The sequence below is a fragment of the Grammomys surdaster genome, unplaced genomic scaffold (genome assembly GCF_004785775.1).
Source record: "Grammomys surdaster isolate TR1022 unplaced genomic scaffold, NIH_TR_1.0 125430, whole genome shotgun sequence".
NCBI lineage: Eukaryota > Metazoa > Chordata > Mammalia > Rodentia > Muridae > Grammomys > Grammomys surdaster.
This window is the reverse complement of record NW_021620297.1, coordinates 936,069-954,997: the sequence shown is the minus strand read 5'-3', so window position 1 is coordinate 954,997 and position 18,929 is coordinate 936,069. Positions and strand designations below refer to the sequence as shown.

The 18,929-nt window shown below is 45.0% G+C and overlaps 1 protein-coding gene and 1 pseudogene across 1 annotated transcript; both read left to right on the top strand.

The window, feature by feature from the left end:
- Positions 1 to 1,886: 1,886 nt before the first annotated feature.
- LOC114637915 lies at positions 1,887 to 17,356 on the top strand (annotated as a pseudogene).
- Positions 17,301 to 18,796, top strand: Eid2 (EP300 interacting inhibitor of differentiation 2). The gene has a single exon (XM_028786221.1). The coding sequence runs from the start codon at positions 17,371 to 17,373 to the stop codon at positions 18,076 to 18,078; it is 708 nt and encodes a 235-aa protein (XP_028642054.1). The 5' UTR covers positions 17,301 to 17,370; the 3' UTR covers positions 18,079 to 18,796.
- Positions 18,797 to 18,929: the final 133 nt, after the last annotated feature.

The window sequence follows — 18,929 nt, the reverse complement described above, 5'->3', positions numbered from 1 at the left end:
GAGGGAGGGAGGGAGGGAGGGAGGGAGGGAGGGAGGGAGGGAGGAAGGAAGGAAGGAAGGAAGGAAGGAAGGAAGGAAATCAGGCATGGGGGAATATGCCTATAATCTAGCACTTTGGGAGGTAGAGACAGGAAAATCCAGAGATCAAGGCTAGCCTTAGATGTGAGATGTTCCCCCATAAAAGTGGAGCTGGTACTGGAGCGATGCCCTGGTGGTTAAGAAAGAACACTGGCTTCTGCAGACGGTTCAGGTTCCGTTCCCAGCGCTACCCACCTGCAACTCTGGCTCTGCAGACTTTGTGGCAGCATAATTATTCACAATCTGGACCCTTTTATTCTTAAGATATCCCAATGTGGACAGAGCATGATGAGACATGCCAGGAGCCATAACATTTGAGAAGCTGAAGCAGGCACATTAAAAGGAGTATATGACCAGGAATCAAGAGAAAAAGTTTTCAACATCCTAGCCATCGGGAAAATGCAAATACAAACCACAATAGAAGGATGGAGAGATGGCTTCACAGTGGTTCACAGTACCCGCTGCCCTTGTAGAGGACCGGAATTCAGTTCCTAGCCCTGACACTGGGTGACTCATACTGCCTGCTTTTCTCCAGCCATCACACATACCCACACACTTACGCCGACACACTTATTAACATGGTTTTAAAAAATAACAAAAAAAAATGGGTCTGGAGAGAGGCACACGCTCTGCTAACTGACCTACTTGCTGCTCTTTCAGAGACCCCAGTTTGGCTTTCAGCATCAATAAGATGGCTCAGAACCATCCATAACTCCCAGTGTAAAGGATCTGCTGCCCTCTTCTGACCTCCCTGGGCAGTTCACACTCGTAGTGGCCAGACAGAGATGCAGGCAAACGCTTGCATACAGAAATGGGGACTGATAATCTGGGTGGTGAACTAGACCATATCTGGAATTAACTAAAACCCAAGCAGCTGGGCACACCTGGGAGAGATGATTTTTCTTCTAGATTATAGGACTAATAAAACCCATTCTAAATCCAAATCATTTGAGGTTAGAAAACCCACCCTGGCCAGGTGGTAGTGATACAAGCCTTTAATTCCCTCATTCTGGAGGCGGAAGCAACCAGAACTTTATGAGTTCTGTGTCACTACTCACTGTAGTCCTAGGCTGACCTGGAACTCACAAAGATCTGCTCATCTTTGCTTCCCAAGCACAAGAACTAAAATGTTGGGAACAGCTCCCAGTTTTCGTCTGTGCCTGGAGCTGATCCTGTGCCGCAGTGCTCCATACCCAAATCCCGCCAGGAGAGAGCTGGTCTCCCAGGAATGCTCACACACCTGTGAGCACAGGTAACACCACCACTTCTGCTCAACTTCCTGGCCCAAGAGGGACCTGCCCACAGTCATCAGGACACAGGAACCAAGGAACAGCCAGGGACAGGATCCTTCAGGTTTCTGTCTGCACATACCCTGTGCCACAGTTCTCCATACCCAAATTCCTCCCTGAGAGAACTGGTCTCCCAGGAGCGCTGACACACAGGCTTGCAGGAGGGACAAGCCACAGTCAGAGACAGCAAGACCAGCTAACACCAGAGATAACCAGATGGCAAGAGGCAAGGGCAAGAACATAAGCAACAGAAACCAAGGCTACTTGGCATCATCAGAACCCAGTTCTCCTACCACAGTGAGCCCTGGATATCCCAACACACCAGAAAATCAAGACTCTGATTTAAAGTCACGTCTCATGATGATGATAGAGGACTTCAAGAAGGCCATAAATAACTCCCTTAAAGAAATACAGGAGGACACAGGTAAACAGATAGAAGCCCTTAAAGAGGAAACACAAAAGTCCCTTAAAGAAATACAGGAGCTTTCTACTGGGTGCCGGCTGCTTGCTGTTGAAATAGGCAAGTTCATGAAACTGGGGAAGGTGGTGGTGGTCCTGGCTGGATGCTACTCCAGACACAAAGCCGTCATCATGAAGAACATTGACAATGGCATCTCAGACCACCCTTACAGCCATGCCCTAGTGGATGGGATTGACCACTATCCCCAAGAAGTGACAGCTGCCATGGGCAAGAAGACAATCGCCAAGCGATCCAAAATCAAGTCCTTTGTGAAAGTTTATAACTACAACCACCTCATGCCCACAAGGTACTCCGTGGATATCCCCTTGGACAAGACTTGTCAACAAGGATGTGTTCAGGGACTCAGCTTTGAAATGTGAGGCCAGGTGGGAAGCCAAGGTCAAGTTTGAGGAGCGATACAAGACGGGAAAGAACAAATGGTTTTCCAGAAGCTTCACTTTTAGGTACATTTCTGTTTTCGTCATTAAAAATAATAATAAAAAAAAGACTTACAGGAAAACACAACCAAACAGGTAAAGGAATTGAACAAAACCATCCAGGATCTAAAAATGGAAATAGAATCAATAAAGAAATCACAAGGGAAGACAACCCTGGAGATAGAAAACCTAGGAAAGAGATCAGGAATCATAGATGCATGCATTACCAACAGAATACAAGAGATAGAAGAGAGACTCTCTGGTGCAGAAGATATCATAGAAAACATTGACACAACAGTCAAAGAAAATGCAAAATGCAAAAAGCTCCTAACCCAAAACATCCAGGAAATCCAGGACACAAGGAGAAGACAAAACCTAAGGATAATAGGTATAGAAGAGATTTAAGATTCCCAACTTAAAGGCCAGTAAATATCTTCAACAAATTATATAAGAAAACTTCCCTAACCTAAAGAAAGAGATGCCAATGAACATACAAGAAGCCTACAGAGCTTCAAATAGACTGGGCCAGAAAAGAAATTCCTCCCATCACATAATAGGCAAAACACTAAATGCACAAAACAAAGAAAGAATACTAAAAGCGGTGAGGGAAAAAGGTCAAGTAACATATAAAGGCAGACCTATAAGAATTACACCAGACTTCTCACCAGAGACTAGGAAAGCTAGAAGATCCTGGGCAGATGTCCTACAGACCCTAAGAGAACTCAAATGCCAGCTCAGGCTACTATACCCAGCAAAACTCTCAATTACCATAGATGGAGAAATCAAGATATTTCATGACAAAACCAGATTTACACAATATTGTTCCACAAATCCAGCCCTGCAAAGGATAATAGATGGAAAATTCCAACACAAGGAGGGAAACTACACCCAAGAAAAAAGAAGAAAGTAATCTTCTTTCAACAAACCTAAAAGAAGATAGCCACACAAAGATAATACCACCTCTAACAACAAAAATAACAGGAAGCAACAATCACTATTCCTTAATATCTCTTAACATCAATGGACTCAATTCCCCAATAAAAAGACAAAGACTAACAGACTAGATATGTAAACAAGACCCAGCATTTTGCTGCATGGAGGAAACACACACCTCAGTGTCAAAGACAGACACTACCTCAGAGTAAAGGGCTAGAAAACAATTTTCCAAGCAAATGGTCCAAGAAACAAGCTGGAGTAGCCATTCAATATCAAATAAAATTGACTTTCAACCAAAAGTAATCAAAAAAGACAAGGAAGGACGCTTCACACTCATCGATGGAAAAATCTATCAAGATGAACTCTCAATTCTGAACATTTATGCTCCAAATGCAAGGGCATCTACATTCATAAAAGAAACTTTACTAAAGCTCAAAGCACACATTGCACCTCACACAATAATAGCGGGAAACTTCAACACCCCACTCTTATCAATGGACAGATCATGGAAACATGACGGGGGGGGGGGAACCCCGGCACAGGGGGAAATCTTTTTTCTTGTTGGTTCTTCTTAAGGCAAGGGAGGGGGAATAGCATCGGCAGGGGGTAAGACTTTGTCTTAGGAGATATTTAGGGTTGCTGTATAATAAAAGTTTACTTATCTAAGTTACTATGCTACTGTAGCTGACCTGCCTGCCTTCTGTGACTCTCTGAGGCCAGAAACTGCAGTTTCTGGCACTTACCACCTCATCCTAAAAACAGCAACGGATTAAGTACATAGCCTTTGTACTATCTCAGCAGGAACTGCTGGGCCCTAACTTATGCCTGCTAGTCTGAGGTCACAGGAAGAAAAGACACTTAGAGATGTGGTTATAGCATTTATTACTAAGTGTAAAAAATTTCCTATAAAAGCTATCTATGCAGAAAAGCAGAAAGACCATAAGTGGAGAAATGGAAAAATTCTACTCTATCTGGGGAAAGGTAAAAATTTCTATTTTATCTCTCTATTCTTTTTTTTTTTTTTGGTTTTTCGAGACAGGGTTTCTCTGTGTAGCCCTGGCTGTCCTGGAATTCACTCTGTAGACCAGGCTGGCCTTGAACTCAGAAATCCACCTGCCTCTGCTTCCCAAGTGCTGGGATTAAAGGTGTGCACCACCACCGCCCGGCTCTCTCTCTCTATTCTCTCTGCCTCTCATCTCTTTGTCCTCAGCACTTATACATCTTTCAGAATACATGATCACACGTTACAAAGTTCATCACAAATTCACACCAAAAATCAAATCATAAATTGGAAGAGAAGTTTACAGCAGAGAATGTTTACATGCATATCCATTAGGAGTAATTATCTGGCTAAACGTCCATCACCTGTCTAGCTCCACAGGTTCACTGAAGGTTTAAAACCATCACTAAGTTATTAGTGAAGTTTTGTATAGATAAAAACCAGGCAATGTTTTATCTTCTGTTCTAACACCTATAACAAATTGTGAGTTCACTTTTTATGACCTTTGGTTAATTGTTTTACAACCTCTTGGAATGTGCTCTGAGTAGGAGAAAGTCTGGTTACTATCTAAGAGCAACGAACTGCTGACACTTGGGAGACTGACAGAGTTCTCATAGCAGTTTTGAATATCAGAAAGGGACCTAAATAGCAGTCCCACTATAAAAGAGCTAAATAATCATTGATACAATTTTAGGAATTCTTATAGGATCATCATTAAGACTTAAGAAGTCATCTGTATGTCTATATAGCATCACTACAAGACAGTACATCTCCATGGGTCTGCAGAGATCTGCTCCAAAGGGGTGTGCTATTGCTTAGTGATTGTTACATATGTTTAATAATAATATAAAAAGCATATTAATAGCAGAAATTCAAGGCCCATACCTAAATATAGTAAAAGCAATATACAGCATGCCAGTAGCCAACATCAAACTAAATGGAGAGAAACTTGGAGCAATCCCACTAAAATCAGAGACTAGACAATGCTACCCACTCTCTCCCTACCTATTCAATATAGTACTGGAAGTTTTAGCCAGAGCAATTAGACAACAAAAGGAGATCAAAGGGATATAAATTAGAAAGGAAGAAGTTAAAATATCACTATTTATAGATGATATGATAGTATACTTAAGTGACCCCAAAAATTCCACCAGAGAACTCCTAAACTTGATAAACAACTTCAGCAAAGTGGCTGGATATAAAATTAACTCAAACAAGTCAGTAGCTTTCCCCTACTCAAAGGATAAACAGGCTGAAAAAGAAATTAGGGAAATGACATCTTTCACAATAGTCACAAAAAAATATAAAGTACCTCGGTGTTACTCTATCCAAGCAAGTGAAAGATCTGTGTGACAAGAACTTCAAGTCTCTGAAAAAAGAAATCGAAGAAGATCTCAGAAGATGGAAAGATCTCCCTTGCTCATGGATCGGCAGGATTAATATAGTAAAGATGGCCATTTTGCCGAAAGCAATCTACAGATTAAATGCAATCCCCATCAAAATCGAACTCAATTCTTCATAGAGTTAGAGCGATTTGAAAATTCATCTGGAATAAAAAACAAAAACACCCAGGTCTCAACGATTCAGCGAAAACTATTCTCTCCCTCCGTCTCTCCCTCCGTCTCTCCCTCCGTCTCTCTCTCCGTCTCTCTCTCCCTCTCTCCCTCTCTCCCTCTCTCCCTCTCTCCCTCTCTCTCTATCTATCTATCTCTTGGTTTTTTGAGACAGGGTTTCTCTGTGTAGCCTTGGCTGTCCTGGAACTCACTCTGTAGACCAGGCTGGCCTCGAACTCAGAAATCCGCCTGCCTCTGCCTCCCAAGTGCTGGGATTAAAGGTGTGAGCCACCACTGCCCGGCTAAACTATTCTCAACAATTAAAGAACTTCTGGGGGAGTCACCATCCCTGACCTAAGCTGTACTACAGAGCAATAGTGATAAAAAAAAAAACCTGCATGGTATTGGTACAGAGACAGGCAGGTAGATCAATGGAACAGAATTAAAGACCCAGAAATGAACCCACACACCTATGGTCACTGGATCTTTGACAAAGGAGCTAAAACCATCCAGTGGAAAAAAGACAGCATTTTCAACAAATGGTGCTGGTTCAACTGGAGGACAACATGTAGAAGAATGCAAATTGATCCATACCTGTTGGGAGCCAAGTTCTAGCAGAAAGCAGCTGTCATCTTTGCAGCCATCTTGAATCATATACCCTGACAAGAGACTTGTTTTCAACAGCCCACAACAGCTGAGCACACTCTGATAAACATCTTGTTTTTCTCACATATCTTGTTTTGCTGTTTAGTGCCCCCAGCTGCAAGGTGCATGTGGTAAAGTGTCTTCATCTGTGTTACCCTGCTTGTCCACGAGGGCAAGGCACGTGGTAAAGCATAGAAATACCCAGGATTTCCTTTCAATAAAAGGGACTCAAACAGACCCCTCTGACTTGTTTCCATTCTCCTCTTACCCCTCTATCTCCACTCTCTCTCTTGCTAGTCCCTCACCCACAGACCGGAGCAGCAGCTCCAGCCAGGACAGAGTGGCCCCCAAACGTAGGGCAGAACAGGTCATTACACATACTTATCTCCTTGTCCAAAGCTCAAGTCCAAGTGGATCAAAGACCTCCACATAAAACCAGACACACTGAAACTAATAGAAGAGAAAGTAGGGAAAAGCCTTGAACACATGGGCACAGGGGAAATTTTCCTGAACAGGACACCAATGGTTTATGCTCTATGATCAAAAATTGACAAATGGGACCTCATAAAATCGCAAAGCTTCTGTAAGGCAAAGGACACTGTCATAGGACAAAACGGCAACAAACAGATTGGGAAAAGATCTTTACCAACCCTACATCCAATAGAGGGTTAATATCCAATATATGCAAAGAACTCAGGAAGTTAGGCACCAGAGAACCAATAACCCTATTAAAAAATGTGGTACAGAGTTAAATAAAGAATTCTCAACAGAGGAATACCAGATGGCTGAGAAGATAAAGAAATATTAAACATCCTTAGTCATCAGGGAAATGCAAATCAAAACAACCCTGAGATTCTATCTCACACCAGTCAGAATGGCTAAGATCAAAAACTCAGGTGACATCAGATGCTGGTGAGGATGTGGAGAAAGAGGAACACTCCCTCATTGTTGGTAAGATTGCAAGATGGTCAACCACTCTAGAAATCAGTCTGGTGGTTCCTCAGAAAATTGGACATAGCATTACCTGAGGATCCAGCTATAACACTCCTGGGCATATACTCAAAAGACGCTCCAACATTTAACAGGGACACATGCTCCACTGTGTTTATAGCAGCCTTATTTATAATAGCCAGAAGCTGGAAAGAACCCAGATATCCTTCAACAGAGGAATGGATACAGAAAATGTGGTACATTTACACAATGGAGTACTACTCAGCTATTAAAAACAATGACTTCAGCCGGGTGGTGGTGGCACACGCCTTTAATCCCAGCACTTGGGAGGCAGAGGCAGGCGGATTTCTGAGTTCGAGGCCAGCCTGGTCTACTGAGTGAGTTCCAGGACAGCCAGGGCTACACAGAGAAACCCTGTCTCGAAAAACCAAAAAACAAACAAAAAAACAAACAAACAAACAAAAACCAATGACTTCATGAAATTCTTAGGCAAAGGGATGGAACTAGAAAATATCATCCTGAGTGAGGTAACCCAATCACAAAAGAACACACGTGGTATGCACTTACTGATAAGTGGATATTAGCCCAAAAGCTCGAAATACCTAAGATATAATTTACAAACCACATGAAGCTTAAGAAGAAGGAAGACTAAAGTGTGGATACTTTGGTCCTTCTTAGAAGGGGGAACAAAATACCCACAGAAGGAGATACAGAGACAATTTGTGGAGCCAAGACTTAAGGAAATGCTATCCAGAGACTGCTCCACCTGGGGATCCATCCCATAATACAGTTATGAAACCCAGACACTATTGTGGATGCCAAGGAGTGCTTGCTGACAGGAGCCAGGATACTCAGGGCTACATAGAGACCCTGTCTCCCTGATTCCGTCCCCTCCCCACTAAAAAATGGGAGAAATAAAGAAAGAAAGAGGAAGGAGTCAGGCAGTAGTGGCACATGTCTTAGTCCTAGCACTAGGGAGGTAGAGGCAGGTGGCCTAGTCTACATGGTGGGTTCTAGAACAGCCAGGGCTATACAGAGAAAGCCTGTCAGACAGAGGAGGGAGGGGAAAGAGAGAAAAGGAAGAAAAAAATGGAGCACCATACAAAAGAGATGAAGGGTGTCTTGGAGGCCATAGTGGGGGAGTAAATATTATCCAACATGTATACGAATATGAAACTCATTATTTTGTACAATCAATATATACCAATAAATATCATAATAGTTTTTAAAATTGAAGTGCAGAAGACGGAGAGATAAATGAGTTTGCTTTGTTTGTTTTGGGGAATAGGGTTTTTGTATAGCCCTGGCTATCCCCAACCTAGCTCTGTAGATCAGGCTGGTCTTGAAGTCAGAGGTCCTGTCTCTGCCCCCTCCAAGTCCAACCCCTTCGAGGGCCCCCAAGACTGTGCCCTCAGCAATGCAGGAGGGCTGGGAATTAAAGGCATGTGCCACCACTGCCTGGCCAAATGTATTTTTTAAATCAAATTGTATTTTAAAAATATTTTATGGAGCTGGGCGGTGGTGGCGCACGCCTTTAATTCCAGCACTTGGGAGGCAGAGGCAGGCGGATTTCTGAGTTCGAGGCCAGCCTGGTCTACAGAGTGAGTTCCAGGACAGCCAGGACTACACAGAGAAACCCTGTCTCAAAAAACAAAAAAACAAAACAAAACAAAAAAAACCATTATGGAACTGTAGAGATGGTTCTTCAGTTCAGAGCCCTTGCTGCTCTTACGGAGAACCCCCGTTGGGTCCCCAGCACCCACACCAGCTGATTCCAACTACCGTTAACTCATAAACCACATTCTTTTCTTGAAAAAAAAAATCCAGCTTGATTCCCAGAACCCACGACCTCTGTCTCAGGGATCTCTAACCCTCTCTTGGTCTCCAGGAACACTTGAAATCACCCACCCACAGACAAATATATGTAATTATTTAAAACGTTGAACAGATTGCTGGGACATGGCCCAGCAGTAGAATCTTTGCTTAGCCCAGGCGATACCATGGGTTCTAGCCTCAGAAAGCAGCAGAAATAGAAAAAGACAACACAGCACCCGAAGTTACAAAGGTTGGGGAGAAAGTCTGTAGCCCTTGACGGGATCTGACTATGAACTTCAAGAGAAGTTGGATACCTCCCATCTTGGAGCAGCCACAGCCATCTGCCCCCCCACCCCACCCCCACGCAGCTTCTGCCTTTGCTCACGTGACATCGAATCCCTCTGAACAGAAGATTTCTCAAGCAATCCGAACACTTCGCGGTCCCCCAAAGCTGTGGCCCCAGCGATGCAGGACTTGGAAATTTAAATAAAATCACACCTACATCATCAGGCCTCGCCCAACCCCTCCCTAATCCAAGAGGGATAATCCTCTCCTGCAAACTCTACAGAACCCATTTTGATTTGAGTTTTCACAGAGGACACTGCGGGGCGGGAAGGGAGTGTGTAAGCTCCAGAGTCATCCCTTCACTCAAGATAGTCACAAAAACAGAAAGTTTCAGCCCTGCATGGTGGCCAGCAGTCACTGCACTGGGGGCGCTGAGGGGGAAAACTGAAATTCAAGGCTAGCCTGGGCTACAGAGTAAGCCCGAGCTCTATGCTGTGATGCTGTCTCAAGGTAATTTTCTTAAATCAATAGCCAGGCCTCGTGGTACTTGCCCATAATCCCAACATCTGGGAGGCAGAGGCAATTAGTTCTCTGCTTGTTCCAACGGGGTTATATGGAGATGCCCTGTATATATATATATATATATATATATATATATATATATATATATGCAGATATTTATATTAGATAAATACAGAAAATATCCAAAACACTTTATTAGGGACAGGGTCTCATTATGTAACCCTCTCTGGCCTGGAACTCTCCTAGCAGACCAAGCTGACAGCAAACTCAGACCCACTAGGGAATCGATCGCTGGGATTAAAGGAGTGTGCTATTATAGCTTGATGCCTTTTTAAAAAACTGTGAAGCCCTGTCTGTCTGTCTGTCTGTCTGTTTCTTTGTTAGTTTGTTTTTCCTTGCTATCTCTTTGCTTAGCAATGTATCTTTTTGTTTTGTTTTTCAAGACAAGGTCTCTCTGTGTAGCCCTGGCTGTCCTGGAACTCACTCTGAAGTGGAAACTTTTGGTTTCTTTGCTGAAAGAAAGTCAGTTATGTCAAACGATGTTTTGCTGGGTCACATCGGTGCTAGGATGTCCTGCTAAGCAGACACTTGAATACGTGTTTTCCTGAAGCAGACACAGATCAAGGACGCTTTGCTATAGATACAAGAAAGGACACGCGATGAAGAAGTATAAATATGACCCCACAGACAGCGGGAGACAGAACTGAGCACTGGTTTGGTTTGCTCTGCCTCACTATTCTTCAGGAAAGGCAGGCACTATTGGCTTGCCTTATATGGCATTGCTGAGCTAAACTTGTGATAATGCAGCCATTGAGAGAAATTTGCCTGAGAACTCCTCAGGGGTTCCTGTGAAGCTTGCCGCTTCAGAGGTCTCGCCTCAGGGCCAATTGATCAGCCTTGCAGTTTCTTCAAGACTGAACTAATGCTGCTGGTTAGTGTGTGGCGTTTGCCTGCCAAGAGGCCCTGACTGCAGCTGCTGAGTCATATTTGGTGTTTGCTATGGGACTGAACTGCTGCCAAAGATCAAGCCTGCACCCAAAGAACTACTGCTAAAACATGTCCACTTCGCCCACATTCTAATAACTTTTCTCTTCCACTACCTCTGCTGGGTGGTGGGCAACAGGAGAGGTTTAACATTTATTAAAAATAGGCTACAAAAAATATATGCCTATATCACTCTATAGATTGGGCTGACCTTGAACTCAGAGATCAGCCTGCCTCTGCTTCCTGAGGGCTAGGATTAAAGGCATGTGCCACTATCATCCAGAGTTTAGAGACATATCTCAGAAAACACTAAGATAGGCAATGGTGGTACATGCCTTTAATCCCCATGTTCCAGAGACAGAGGCAGGGGGATCTCTGTGACCTGGAGGCCAGCCTGGTCTACAGAACTAGTTCCAGGATAGCCAGGGCTACACAGACAAACCTTGTCTATAAAAAACAAAACTAACTAAAAAAAAATCAACAAACAAAAGAACCAAAGTTTAAAATGTCTGTTTTTGGAGCAGAGACTGAAGGAAGGGCCATCTGGTGACTGCCCCACCTGGGAATCCATCCTGTCTGCAGACACCAAACCGGACACTGTTACCATTGCCAAGAGGCACTTGCTGACAGGAACATGGTGTGGCTTCTCCTTAGGAGGTTCAGCAAGCAACTGACCCATGCAGATGTGGAGCTTGGAGCCAACCATCAGACTGAGCTCAGGGACCCTGATGGGGAAGCTGTCGGAAGGACTGGAGGAGCTGAGGGGGATTGCAACCCCATAGGAAGAACAATACCGGCTGGCAGGACCACCCAGTGCTCCCAGGGATTAGACCACCAACCAAGGAGTGTACAGGGAGGGATTGATGGCTCCAGATACATAGGTAGCAGAGGATGGCCTTGTCTGACATCAAATGGAGGGGAGGCCCTTGGTCCTGTGGAGGTTTGATACCCCCCGTAGGGGGATGCTGGAGGGGTGGGGCAGGAAAGGATGGGCAGGTGTGGGAGCACCCTCACAGAGGCAAAGGGGAGGGAAGGGAAGGAGGTTGTGGGATGAGGGGTGCTTGTGGAGGAACCAGGAAGTAGGATATCATTTGAGATGTTAAAGAATGGAATGATTAATAAAATAAAATAAAATAAAATAAAATAAATGTTTTTGATTGTTTGTTTCTCGAGACAGGGTTTCTCTGTGTAGCCCCGGCTGTCCTGGAACTCACTCTGTAGACCAGGCTGGCTTCGAACTCAGAAATACGCCTGCCTGTGCCTCCCAAGTGCTTGGATTAAAGGTGTGCGCCACCACCGCCTGGCGAAATAAATGTTTTAAAGAGAACTATAAAGCAAAATTGGACCTACCAATGGTTAAGGGCTGGTAAGGGTGTTTTTTGTAAATGTCTGGTCTTGTACAACTCTAATGAAATTATTGTTTATTCAAGGTAATAGGTCACGAAGTTAGTCCTTGTTTCTGATTCTGTAAAGAAAATCTTGTTTTGTGGAGATAACTTGGACACCGGAAAGACTTCTATGTGCAAAACCAGATGTAACTTTATGTTCTTTGCTTTTATAAGCCCCTGATCTACGTGGCTGCAAGTTATACTTGGGGAATCCCCAGTCTGAGTCTAGAGTATTGACCAGTACCTGAATAAAAGTCTCTTTATTAAAATATATTCATGGTCACACTGGTAACTCTCTGGACCCCAAGCCCATAACACCGCTACTACTTCATTCTAAAATTTTTACTTCTGTGACTAGTTTTAAGCTTATTTTTGCACACTGTACTAGAAAAGTCACACCAGGTTCTTTTGCAAATTGCTGAGTGCTGGAGTAAGGTCTCCTTCCCTGAGGAGATGCTGTGATGGTTAACATTACATTTATGGTTTTAATTACTATGCTTAAGATGCGCCTGTATGGGGCTGGAGAGATGGCTCAGTGGTTAAGAGCACTGTACTGCTCTTCCAGAGGTCCTGAGTTCAATTCCCAGCAACCACATGGTGGCTCACAACCATCTGTAATGGGATCTGATGCCCTCTTCTGCTGTGTCTGAAGAGAGCAACGGTGGTATACTCATATGCATAAAATAAATAAGTAAATCTTAAAAAAAAAAGAATAAAAAAAGATGTGTCTGTATGTGATATATATGTGTGTGTGTGTGTGTGTGTAGAAATATATAATATATACATATATACAAGGGGAATTGTGATCTCCCACTTCCATGGTCCTAGAGATGAGCCAAATTATAATTTCAACAAAATTCAACCTGGGGAGCCAATGAGTGTATTGGGCTTATTTACAGAGCACGGGTTGCTGACAGAAGCCTGAGGGCCCCAGAGCTGCAGCACTGTGAAGTCTCACTTAGCTGGATAATGGTTCCCCCCAATCTCGGGGGACGGAGTTCCTTTACACTGACTTCACACTGTTTACTCCAGGGGCCACTCACAATTAGGGCACAATGGCAGACAAATGTGTAGGAGGATCGGGTGCCAACTCAGGTGAAAGTCCAGTAACTCTCCCTAACCCCTTCTTCTCTGAGAAAGTCTCAGCATTGTTAACAAGTCCACTCTCGCGGTCTCTGACCCTAGAGGTCTCCTGCAAACTAGCACTGCTGATCTGATCAAGATGTTTGGAAGACTGGTTTCTAAGACACATGTGGAATTCCACTTGAAGACTCATCTGTTTATCAGATCATCCCTCCACCCACTTAAGATCTTGGTACCTTATCAAATCAGCTGACAAGAAGCTAGAGAGATGTCTCAGTGACTAAGCACTTCAGGAGATCCAACCCTCTGCTGGAGTCCATGGCCATCACAGGACCCTACCCCCCCCTCTCTCTCTCTCTCTCACACACACACACACACACACACACACACACAGAGACATACTACATATGTTAGAAAAAGAAGCAATTTTTAAAAGGGGGTCAGTTAGCTGGCTCAGAGAGTAAAGGTCCTTGCTGCTAAGCCTGACAGCCTGGATGCTGGGATTAGAACCATCACAACCCAGATCTAGTCCCTAAATGCATCTTTTTCTCAGCTGTTTTCTGCTGGTGATGTCCAAAAGTTAAATCTCAGATAAAAAGGTCTGAGAAGCCAAATGTAGTGTCATTATGTGCTTTTGTTTGTTTGTTTGTTTGAGTTGATTGGTTGGGCTTTTGTGTGCTTGTTTGTTTTTTTGTTTGTTTTTGGTTTTGAGACAGGGTTTCTCTGTATAGTCTTGGCTGTCCTGGAACTCACTCTGTAGACAACGATGGCCTCAAACTCAGAAATCTGCCTGCCTCTGCCTCCTGAGCACTGAGATTAAAGGCGTGCGCCACCACTACCGGGCATGTGTTGCATGCTTTTAATCCTCATATTTGGGAGGCAGAGGTAGTCATATCTGTGAGTTCAAAGCCAGCCTTGTCAACATACTGTGATCCAGGAAAACCAGGGCTACATAAAAAAACAAAACAAACAAACAAAATCCTATCTCAGAAACAACAAAAAGTCTGAGATACTGACTACAGCATACAATGTGCTTTTGTGTGTGTGTGTGTGTGTGTGTGTGTGTGTGTAGTGCACACAAACACACAGGTGCTTACTGTCATGAAGGTCAGAGGACAACCTGCAGTAAATTCTGCTCTGTGAAAATGTACTGATCCACAAACTAGAAACAGAAAGAACACTACCCAATTCATTCTGTGAAGCCACAGTTACACCGCGTATTCCCCCTTAGAGATGAAACGGTTTCTGTCTAATCAGGAACTTGTCACAATTTCCTTTCATAGAGGACTTCATAAGAAATTTTTTCCTACTTCTATCGTGTTTAATGCTCCAAATAGATTTTAAAAACTGGTTGAGCGCATATTACTTTTAGGCTCAGAAGATATCATATATGTTTAAGGGGCATTTAACTATTATAAATTATTTTTGATGACTTAAAAATGTCAATACTGGCCGGGCGGTGGTGGCGCACACCTTTAATCCCAGCACTTGGGAGGCAGAGGCAGGCGGATTTCTGAGTTCGAGGCCAGCCTGGTCTACCGAGTGAGTTCCAGGACAGCCAGGGCTACACAGAGAAACCCTGTCTCGAAAAAAAAAAAAACAAAAAACAAAAAATAAAAAAATGTCAATACTGAGTTGTATATTTTAAAATAAATTTTATTAGTTTAGTTTTTTAAAAAGAAAAAGAAACTATACTGAGCTTACCGCCCAGTCTCTCAGTTAGGAATCCCTCTGGTGCTGTCCGTGGTGCTGACTGGCACTACATCTGAACCACTGATTCCAACAGGCAAAGGCTGGAGTGACGGTTTGGCAGCTAATAGATGCTGCATATATGCTTGGTCTTAGGGGTCCTGGGCCAATACTGATCCTTTCAGAGTCCACAACAGATCAGTGCAGATATCACCAAAGTCGAGTTTGGTGAACCAATAAGTTTTATTGGGGTTTCTTCAGGAGGAGAAATGACTCACAGACAAGCCATATCAGCATGAGTGACAGCTTACAAAGCTGAGAACATGGAGCACACTGCACACCCTGGAGACAGCTAAACAGGCTGAAGAGTGTCCTTCCAAGCGACTCAACCTCTTCCTGGCGGCTTAGCTGGTCTCTGCTTCTTCCAGGCAGCTCTGTCTGGTCTAAGAGTCTTCTTTGCAACTTGGCTCGTCTAAGAGTGACTCTCAGAAGCTTAGCTTGTATACTTTGGGAAGGAGAGGCCTAGTGAATCTGGTCAGTTTCGGGGACTTCCTGAAGCCATTTTGAGATATTTACCTTCCTGCTTAAGGCGCTTACCTGCAAACTGAAATGTTTCCCTCTCAGAGAATGCTGCTACACAGCATGGCCTACAGCTGAGCTGCCACCCTAACCCCTTCTTGTACTATTTCTACAGTTTAGATGAGTATCACTCAAAGTCTGCATGTTAAAGACTTGGTTCCTAGGATGCTCCAGGGAGATGCTGTGAGCCTTTAAACACACACACACAACTGAGGTGGTTTGAATAGGAATGGCCCCACAGACTCATATGTGTGAGTGCTTGGTCCATAGGGGAGTAGCATTATTAGGAGGGAAACCCCATGATAGGGTGAGGTGTTTAATTTTGATTGGGCAGGTTAATTAGGACAACCAAAGGGAGCTTTTGATTACTAGACTTCAGTGCTTTGGTAGCTGGATCTTGAGAGCCAGCTTCAAAAAGAGGAAGTGAGGGTCTAGACCTTAGTGGCCAGCTTTTAGGGATGTAATCTTAACGTTTTCTTAGCAAAGCATTGGGAATAGGAGAGAAGGGTGAGGCCAGCCAGAGCCATGTTTGCCACGGTCCACACATCAAAAGCCCTTTCCGTTTCCAAAACTTGTTTTCTCAACTCGCGGTCTGATTTTGGGAAAGAGTGATATTTAAGAGTCCACAAAGAAAAATAGATAATTGACTGAGTGACATCAGTGACAGGAAGGGCTTGGCTACCAGGACACACCAAGATGTTTGAGCAGTTTCACTAGAGGTCTAGAGTGTCTGTGGGCAGCTGACTCACAGGAGACGGCTACTCTCTTTTACTGTCCAGTTCTTCTCTCAACATGTTCGCACGCACAAAGATTTCAGAGAACAACTTTCAGGGGTCAGTTTTCTCCTTCCATCAAGTGAGTTTCTGGTCATCAGACTTTGGGGAAAGTGACTTTGCCCACGGTGCCACCTTGTTGGCTTTTATGGTTCAGTTAAAAGTGGATCTATTTATGTTTTACCTTTGATAAATCACAGTATAGTCAATAGGTTAATATAGTTAATAATAACCTATACTAGGTTAGTTAACTATCTAGGCATGGTGAGGCATGCCTGTCATCCCAGACTCAAGAAGCAGAGGCAGGGAGATCAGTTCAAGGCCATCCTTGGCAGTCTGGGCTTCATGAAACTGTTTCAAAAACACAACCAAGAGACTCGTGGCTGCAAGGTTAAGAGCACTACCTACTCCTGTAAAGGTTCAAATCCCAGGACCCAGCAGGGAGTCCCATAACTCCAGTTCCAGAGGATCCAGCGCCCTCTTCTGGTTTCCGCCGGCATTGTATGTATGCGGTGCGCATACAAACATGCAAGCAAACCATCATGTACATTAAAAAAAATACATACAAATAAACGAAACTTTAAAGACTAATTTTAAAACTAAAATTAAACTTAGAAACTTAAGCCGGTTGGTTGAAATGTGAACCAGATCCCCACCCTTCAACCGAAAGGGTGCAACGGCTCTTCGGACAGCTAGGTAGCAAGTGCGGGGACCGGAGGACACGCGTGCGCACTGCTCCTCGGCTTCGGCGTTGCAGCTACGCCTGCGCAGATGGCGGGGCGCGCGACGCTCGGCCGTGCGCATTGCGCTCGTGTCCGCGCCCTCGCGTGCACGCCCCGCGCGCCTCCCTGTCCCGTTATTCCCGGGTCTCGGCGAGCAGCGGTGCTGACCCCGCGGTCCGACATGTCGCAGCTGCCCGCAGTCAGAAGCGTCCGGCGGACGGGAGCAGCGAGCGGCGACCGCGGACTGCGGCAGGCCGAGGTAGGCGGCGGGCGGCGTGCGCTCCCGGGTCCGGCGCGACCTGAGGAGAGCCGGGGAGGCCGGATGGCGGCGGCCCGGCAAGACCCCGCAGCCCCGGCGCCGGCGGCGGGCAGGAGAGGCCGGGGGGCTGCAGCCCGGGAAGGCAGGGCGGCGGAGGCCCGGGGAGGCCCCGCGGCGGCGGCCCGTGGCGGCGCGGCGGCCCGAGAAGGCCCGGCGGCGGCGTCCAGGGAAGCCCGGATGGCGGAGGTGGCCCGGCTGCTGGGCGAGCCGCTGGAGGACGAGGCTCCGGAGGGCAGGCCCCGGTCCAGGGCGGGCGGCCTGGCGGCGATGCCGTACATGCGCTTCCGCCACCCCCTCAGCATCTTAGGCATCAATTACCAGCAGTTCCTGCGCCACTACCTGGAGAATTACCCGATCGCCCCGGGCCGGATCCAGGAGCTGGAGGACCGCCGCCGGCGCTTCGTGGATGCCTGCCGAGCCAGGGAGGCAGCCTTCGACTTAGAGTACCTGCGCAACCCCCAGAGGGTGGATTTTGACATTTTAACGTTTACCATAGCCCTGACTGCGTCCGAGGTGATCAATCCTCTAATAGAAGAACTGGGTTGCGATAAGTTCATCCACAGAGAGTGAAGAGTCGGGCTCCGGGGTGGGCACGGTACCAAAACCTCGGCATCCAAGTGAAACCCCATCCTGCAACTTGATTTTCAGAAGTCAAAAGGATCTTGAGAATGAGTCAGGGCTTCGTTGGAGGGGGGAAAGGCGTCAGAAAATTGGGGTGGGGGGAAAATGTCGAAAAAGCATCCTAAGACTCCTCCACCGTTTCTTGAGTTTATGATCGGTTGAGATTTCTTGTGCTATGGAAAAATGTCCATCCTCGTGGCTTCGTTAATAAGTGAAGGCTGGTGTTGTAAAACTTTAAAGACTTAAAATTTCCAGTAGTAGAGCCCACGACGAAGAAACGTCAGCGTGAAGAGTTAAAACTGGTTTTAGGACGAAGTTTATGTCAAGAACTTGACCTTGTCAGAACACACAAAGTCTTCACATCAGAGTCAACATGAGTGTATAGTGTAAGACGGATTTTGTGTTTCTGAGACATTGCGAATGGCAAGCAACATAAATACTGTATATAGTATGTGATAAATCGTGTTTTCAAACGTACCAAATTTCTGGGGTTTTATTTTCCATTTTTCAAAAGTTTTGTTTTTGTAACTCATCTCTTCATAAACCCCAAGAATATGAAGGACCGAAACTCTTCTGTACTTCCCTCCTCGCAGCCTCACGCAGCCTCTGAAGGCAGTTTCCGTCCTTCTTTCATTATTTATACACAGTATTTTATTTCTTCACAAAATTGACGTATTTTGGTTTGCGTATTGTGATTTATTATGAAAATACCCTGAAGAACCTTCCCGACCAGTGTGTTCACTCCCTAGGGCTGTATTCCTTTGTGTTCTGTGGTTATGCTGTAATGAAGTGGGAATATA